General features: G+C 42.5%; 1 protein-coding gene across 1 annotated transcript; it reads left to right on the plus strand.

Moving 5' to 3' along the window:
* The first annotated feature begins 697 nt into the window (after positions 1-697).
* FAM181B (family with sequence similarity 181 member B) lies at positions 698-2749 on the plus strand. The gene has a single exon (XM_088479816.1). The coding sequence runs from the start codon at positions 991-993 to the stop codon at positions 1984-1986; it is 996 nt and encodes a 331-aa protein (XP_088335942.1). The 5' UTR covers positions 698-990; the 3' UTR covers positions 1987-2749.
* Positions 2750-7854: the final 5105 nt, after the last annotated feature.

Below are 7854 nucleotides of genomic sequence, written 5' to 3' on the forward strand. Positions count from 1 at the left end.
CGTGTACACGCAAGTGCTACTCACGCAGACCTGCAGAGACACGCGTGTGGGCCTTTTTAGGAGGTGGATAGTTTGCAAATTTACAAGGCAAGTGCAGATACATGTACAGTAGGTGATGATGACTTGGCATAAGCTGGGCGCAGATGCCAACGACGTGGGCCTAAACACATTTTTTTTTTTATAACTTTTCATTTTTTTTTTTTTATTTTATTTCTTTTATTCATCTTTTTTTTTTATAACTTATACTTATTTTTGCAACCAACTGTACATGAATATCACAATGTGAAAAAAGTTAGTTGCAGAGAGACACTAACTGTGTCTAATAATGTTTTACTTTATTTTGCACGGGGTGTATTGCTTTGCTTTAGCAGGTTAAAAAAATATATATATTTTTTTTAAACAAAAAAACAAAAACAAAATCCAACTCTACCACCCACTCACCCCCGAAAAAAAAAAAAAACATTAAGAAAACATGAGTATTTGTGTTATTTCAGCCTTGAATGGAAAGCGGGGATTGTATTTTGTTCAGTGGCTGAAGGAAGAAAGCACAGTACAGTCTTTATTCCAAGCCATTCCCACCCCATGGATTTAGTGAAAGCTGATACCATTAAGCCCCTCAGACCTCCTACTTATCTGCCCCTCCCATCCCCTTCAGGCTGTGTGTTTCTGGTGAGAACAAATTAAATTGAGAAGATGCTGCCGGGGAAAGACTCACACGGACTGCGTCTCTCTGCTTTGTCACATCCAACTTAAATCTACACTTTTTCCTGGCTGAAACTCAATTCACATTCTATGTACCAGGATGACGTTCCGCTCTGGAAAAACTATTTTTTGACAGTAACTCGGGTAAAGTGTCACAGAATTTAGAGGGACCAGCTTGGACTTCCGCAGAGGAGTGAGGTCACAATATGAGCACTGGCTACCTGCAATGACAACAGGTGCAAAGAAGTAGTCGCTGACTGTTAGGTGTGACTTCCCGATAGACAAACCATGGCTGTTCAAGCTGCAATAATGAACCATCATTTTATGCCCCTGTATTTCCCGGGATCTGCCGTGGACTTCGAGAAAAGCTATTACGAAGGAGTTGATTTTCTGGGTGCCGTGGAAAGTGGCGACTACAAGGAATCCAGTAAGGATCTGCTCAGCTTCATCAACACGGCTTCCAGCAACATCAAGCTGGCCCTGGACAAGCCTGTGAAGTCTAAACGCAAGGTAAACCATCGGAAGTACCTGCAAAAGCAGATCAAACGGTGCACAGGTATGATCAGCAGTGGTGTCATCAGCCAAGGGTCCCCTAAATGCCAGTCCGCATCTCCTAGCAGCTCCAGCCCCCAAAGTTATCACTGTAAGCCACCCCCGAAGAGGGACAGTACCCAGTCCAACCTGCAGAGCAAGAGCTTGGCTGCCCTCTTCGACAACGCCAAGGAAGCTCGTGGGGAAAAATGCAAGAAAGTGCCCTTGCGGAATCGCAACTTCCCCCCTTCCTTCTTCACCGAGCCGGCGAATTGTTCCCCAGGGCGCCTTCCCAACTCTGGAGTCACCTTAATAGATTTGGAGAAAGGTAACCAAGAAGCCATAGAGTTTTTCGACCTACTGGGCCCCGATTACAACAACATGATCTTGGACCAAGAGATTATTCAGGGAGCATCTGTAAGGATACAACAAGACATCACGGCAGAACATTCCGTGTACGAGCCGTATCACTTACTAAATGGGCTCCTTTATTCCGAGCCCTGGAATCCATGTAATCCAATTAAAAAGAGTCCCGTGGGAACTTGCAGCCCAAACTTGAATGAAAGTTTGAAATGTGTTCCTATGCCAGCCCCAGTTTTCACAAGCAGCACTGACCCAGCCATGTCTACGTCAGTGGAAGACAGCTGTCCTAGCCTAACATCATTTACCCCCTGCTACTCTGACTGCACCCTGCCCCAAATGTTTTACGACTGTAGTTCAGGCTATAACAGAATTGGTTATCCCGCTTTGTAGATCTGCACTTAAAAGAAGATTTTCCTAAGGACCCTTTTACAGAGAGCTGTGCAATAAAACCGCTCAGACACAAACTATTAGCAATTTTAAAAGACGGTCAAGAGTCACGGGTTTGCTTGTGTACAATTTATTATATGAATATCCTTCACCGTTTTTTTGTTTTTCTTTGTTATTTTGTCGATGTGATTTGAAACTCTTCCAATGAAATAAGCTATGCTAGTTTTGTATTGTTAACTGTTGCACCATTTTATGTGACGGAAAGCCATATCTGATTTTAGTTTTTAGGTGGTGTATACAATTAATGACAACACTGTTGTATATGAATTTCAGAACATATTGTCAGGTTTTTATGTCTTGCCTTTTGTTCGCTATAAGACTACAATCTGTAAACCAGACTAAGTAAGCAATGCAATAAAAAAAAAAAAAAGTTTTAGCCCTGGTAGTGTTTTTGAAGAATTAGAGTGAAGTTTATAGGCGTGTAGATTTAACTATAATGATGAATTATGCCATTTTGGTCCATTTTATGCCTTGTTGTAAAAGAACAGCTTAGTATGTTATTATTCTGACAATCTACAGTCACGTCTCTGTGATCCCGTTAAGGGCTCCATCTCGCCTTTTCGTCGCCTTTGAACTTCTGACCTCACCCACCAAAACAGACAATATATTTTCTTTACTGATGAACTCAACTGTGAACAATACGTTTTCTGTGTTCCGTTAACTGTAGATTGACCTTTGCGGCTGATTTAATGGTGATATTATATAACTATAGCATATATTGTGTAAATCGTATTGTTATAGTACACAATTAAAGTTTATACTATGATAATGTCCAGTGAAATATTTAACCTTACATCACATTTTTAGCATTAGGGAGATTCTATAGTATTAGGGAAGACTATAATACATGAGTGAGTTTGATGACATACTGTAGAGTAGATTATTATTATAATACATGTCAGTTGATCTAGTCCATTGTCATTTCTGTAAATAATATTTGTATTAATGTGCGAGCGTTGACATCAAAATGTGCAGGGGCGTAACTAGGTATTTAAAAGCCCCCATAGCAAAAGTATGTATGTACCACCCAATAGGGAAAAATTTATATAACACATACTTTTGAAAAAGCTTTTCAGGGAGATTGTGAAAGCAGCACCTATGAGCCCGGCCGTAAAGTGGGTGTGTACGGCTACATCTGAGGGGCGTGCCATAAAATTGATTTACATCTAAATGTAAATGAGCCCCAAAGCAGTTAGTAAGATCTACGTGTTGATGAAAACACACTGATACTTTTCAGAAAATGCATCTAGCCATAGGTATCATTGTGCCTTATAACTAATGCAGGGAAATTATACTAATTACCCATTTGAATGTATATATGTATATATCGTTTTTTTCTTTTATATTAACAGCTTCATAATGGGGGTAAGGTGCAATCAGGGAGATTGCTGGACTCTTCAGGGAGATTGCTACTATGTCAGGGAGTCTCCCTGACAATCACGGAGGGTCGGCAAGTATGATATAACATATGTAGAAAGGGGTCCTAGACTGCACACCCTGAAAACAATAATTATATATATATATATTGGGAGGTGCTACCTGTGGAGATCTATGTTGCAAACACAAGAAGAAGCGTTACGGGTAGGCCCATAACCATGGCCATGATTATGCCAAAACCTCTATCTATTTATTGCAAAATTCTATTGCAAACTGTATTATATTATATAATCAGTAATGTTGGAGTTGTGCACCTGTAACTCTTCTTCTGAAATATGATATAACCTCAGGACGTGCGGAATGCGTTGAAGTCCTTCCCTCGCGCTACGCTTAGTGCCGCAGTCTTTCTTAAGCCCCAAAATGCAACCTATGTACTAATAAACATGAAGCTGTGATAACATCAATTCTTGTAGGCCGCATCCTAGGACTTGAGTAATGCCGTGTCCCTAATAAGTGTGTAGGGGCTGGCTGTCCGCAAATGGGTTCAATCGAGAGCTCCATGAAAAGGGAGAGGAGTATGGGCGGGATTGATGCAATTTATCTGTGTGTCATTGTGAGTCTGTGTATAAGGTTGTTCCTGTGATACGGTGTCAGTGTGGATCTGTGTGTTAAATAATAATATATTTTTTTTTCAAAATGAAAACTGGTATACTATAGAGGTTGTACACTAATGCCGTTGCAGCTTGCAGTTTGCGGTCATATAGCACAGCAGGATACTGCGGAGCGAATGGACCAGCATCGCTGCGTCACATAGCAGCCACCACTGGATACCCTGCAAGCGTTTTGCAGCTGCAGAGCCATTGTGTGCCCAATTCTTCATTTAGGGGTTATGCTAGTATTTATAAAGACAACTGATTTAATTATATTAATGAGCACAGTTTGAAGTTTCCTAAAGCTGCTTGTTTAACAGCTTATCGCTGTCACTGGCGCTTCCAAATATGATGAATTAAACGTCATAAATTCCTTTATAATAGGTGATAATTATGTCATGTCTTCAAGTCAGAAAAATATACTGTCGAGCAGTGACATCATCGCACTACAATATAAAGAATAATATATCCCTTCTGTGAACAATATGGATATTACACATCAGCTCATATTTCCAGTTTTGTGACATCATTTCTTGACACTGCTACAGAACACATCTCTGGGGTCTATTCATCACTTGTGATAACTATGCTTTAAAATCGCTACGAGTTTAAAAAACTGTTCGGAGGCATTTATCATGCCACAGGGGCTCCAGTCATCATTGGGGGCCGTATGATAACCACCTCACCGCAGGGGATACTTATCACCAAAGCAATTCATCATTGCTCCGATGCGGGGACAGCTGCTCCGAAAAGCATCTGTCCCCGCGATTAGTAGCGCAGCTACAGAAGTAGCAGCGTTACTTACCTCTTCCGGCACTGGCTTCTGCGCATGTTGACCTGAGGTTAAGCACGCACAAAGCCGCCGGGGAGGCAGTGAGGAGGCGGCGGAGAATCCGCTCGGATCCCTCTTCGCATCCTCGGTACGCCTTCCCATAGTAAGGAGAGGGGCTCGAGAACAAGCGCCATCTGAAGATGACGTTTGTTCTCGCAGGCAAACTCCAAAAACGTAAATTTGCTGAATATCAGGTGGTCCTCTCGGACCCCTGATGATGATTGGCCGGATACCTTAAATATGCGGAAACTAGCGTTTCCTCATGGTTAACGGGCCATTTTAGTTATGAATAGGCCCCTCAGTGCCTAAAGTATCACTTCCGAAAAACTGCTCTATTTGCAGAATCAGTTGCTGTGTCCCTATGGATTTCACTGCAGCTGCCGGTCTCTATGCCCCCCCCACCCCACCCAACATTTGTGGTCCCTGCTAACCCCACTGCTGTGTGGAGCCCCCCACCTCTCCTCTATGTCATCTCCACCTGCTGCAGAGTCCCGTTCCCTGGTGTCCATTCTGTCCTCTCTCCTCCCCCTGCTGCTGCATCCCATTCCCCAATGTCTGCTCTGTCCCTGCTCCTGATGTCGTCTCTCCTCCTCCTGCTGTGTTCTGTATCCTTTCCCTGGTGTCCTCACCCCTTCCCCCCTCCCCCTGTTCCCCAACTCCTCCACTTCCACACTTCTCCCTTCCCTTCCAGGAGCCATGGAGCCTGGATGGGAGGAAGATCGCGAGCAGGTGGGTTGGACACAGCACTGCGGTCCCCCGAAGCTCTCAGCTCCCGGAGTTAAGCACAGCAGGGAGGGATCTAAATTAAATCTCTCTGCTGGCTGCAGCGGCTGCCTTGTAAATGTTCACAGGCTGCTGTGTAAATGGCAGCCTGTGAAGAGTATCAGGGGCTGTACGCCATCTCAGGATGGCATACAGTAAACATCACCAATTTCCCCCCCCAAAACATGCTTTTTCGGAAATTGATGAATAGCTCTGACACTTAATTTAAACAAAAAGTAAAGTACGTGAGTGTTAATTTTTACCTGCTTTTGTATAAATTAAGTGATGATGAATGGTAAAACAATAGTTTGCTCCCTTTTCCTATACAGCCAATCAGATGGAATGCTCCTGGGCACCCACATGACCCCTGTGGTCTTTCACATTCTCTTCTCCTTTCATCTAAGCAAGTGCAAAGTATTAAACATCCCTTTTCTAGTGCACATCATTTGGAATAATATTACTATATATCCTAGGTACAGTAACTTATGGCGCTGATAATATTCAGTGCAAATTCTGTTTTGGGATACCATAAAATATGCATTCATAGGGGCACTTCTATTCTAATGAAATATTATAATGTATGATAGTGATGCATGCAATTAAGAGCCCTAATGTAAATAATAATAATAATAATAAAAATGACAATTAATTATTAGGAGCCATTTCAACCATAAATAAAGCAGCATCTTAGGAGAATGATATAAGAGTTGACATTAGTGCAGCGTCTGAGTGACATCTGGAAAAAAAACGCTAAAGTGACTATTACCACTGTGGACATCTCTAGCAGATACACTGCCTGCGCAAGCACAGTATCAGCAGCCTGATTGGCTAATTTTACCAAAGACTAAATGTTGGTGTGACCTTTGCTTGGCTAGACGGAATGGGTATGTCTCCTGTCAAAATAACGACAGTGGCATCCTGATGGTCGGGTAAGTATACCTACCCTCTCCCCTTCCACCCACTAACCTCGTTTGGGTTGGCGTCTGTCTGTATTCCGGCGTCGGGATTAAGATAGGTGTTGGTATTTCGACGCCTATCTTAAATCTCGTGTCGGGCTTCCACCATCGGGATTTATACCGGCGGCATGCTGAACATCGGTCTGCTAACTACATCCCGGCTAGACAATAGGGAGTATATTTACTAAAAAGTGGAAGTTTAGAAGAGGAGATGTTGCCCAACCAGTCAGATTCTAGCTTTTATCGTTTAGGTGTAGATAAATGTTAAGTATAATCTGATTGGTTGCTATGGGAAACATCTCCACCTGCACTTTAGTAAATATACCCCCTAGCAGTAAACTTCCGGTATGCACATAATGAAATGCACTGCAGACTGCATAGTTCTGGGTAGTAAGTGAGCACTTCCCCCATCAGATGATGAATCTCATTAATCAAGCAGTCAGTGTGGAGGGCGTCGCCTTTGGTTCGACAGACGGTTGGAAGGTTCCAGGCACTAGAACGCACTCAGGAACTTTTATATTGGAGTCCGATGAAGCTGCCATTAATACCAAAGTGATATTTGTCAGTATTCCATACTGCTCAGAGCTAGGTGTTGCTCACTGCGGCCCCCAGTACTGTCATTACTTATTCAGTATTAGAATTACATGTTTTTTTTTTATTTTTTTTAAGAAAATCATAATTGTCCTGGAAATAATTATATTAAGACATTCTAGGGGCATATTTATTATTTATCGGGTTCTAGACTCGATAATTATAATTTATTATTGCCGCTATTTGCGCCAAAAGAAACAATGGTTCGCCAGAATTTATGAATGAACACATGCAGGGACCGGGGCTCAGGAAGGAGCCGTCCCAGCGGTGTTTTAGAAGTGAAGTGATCGTTAATGCGCATGTACGGTCTGCTTACCACTCAGGCACAGGCGGCCATTGACACCAGGGGCGATGGGTAAATGCTGCTGAGTGTAGCCCATAGGCAATAATGGCATTAGCTATACTGATATAACTTATTGGCGGAACCTGGGTGATTTCAATAGGGTAACAGCGGAATGTGAAAATGAAGATTAGTCCACACAGAGAGACCTCAGGCTTGCAGGTTTATTGGTAACAGCGGTAACATAGAGGGTTACCTCAAACGCAGGACTTCTAGAGAGGGGTTTCCAAATGTTTGATTTTAAACAAAGTGTGGGCATTCCTTGAAGAGGACATAACCATCACTTATCCAGCTATAAGTTAT

Source organism: Taudactylus pleione, unplaced genomic scaffold (genome assembly GCF_031769625.1).
Source record: "Taudactylus pleione unplaced genomic scaffold, aTauple2 ptg000245l, whole genome shotgun sequence".
Lineage (NCBI taxonomy): Eukaryota > Metazoa > Chordata > Amphibia > Anura > Myobatrachidae > Taudactylus > Taudactylus pleione.

Coding starts and splice junctions, on each gene's coding strand:
- FAM181B (XM_088479816.1), top strand. CDS start 991: ATGGCTGTTCAAGCTGCAATAATGAACCATCATTTTATGCCCCTGTAT.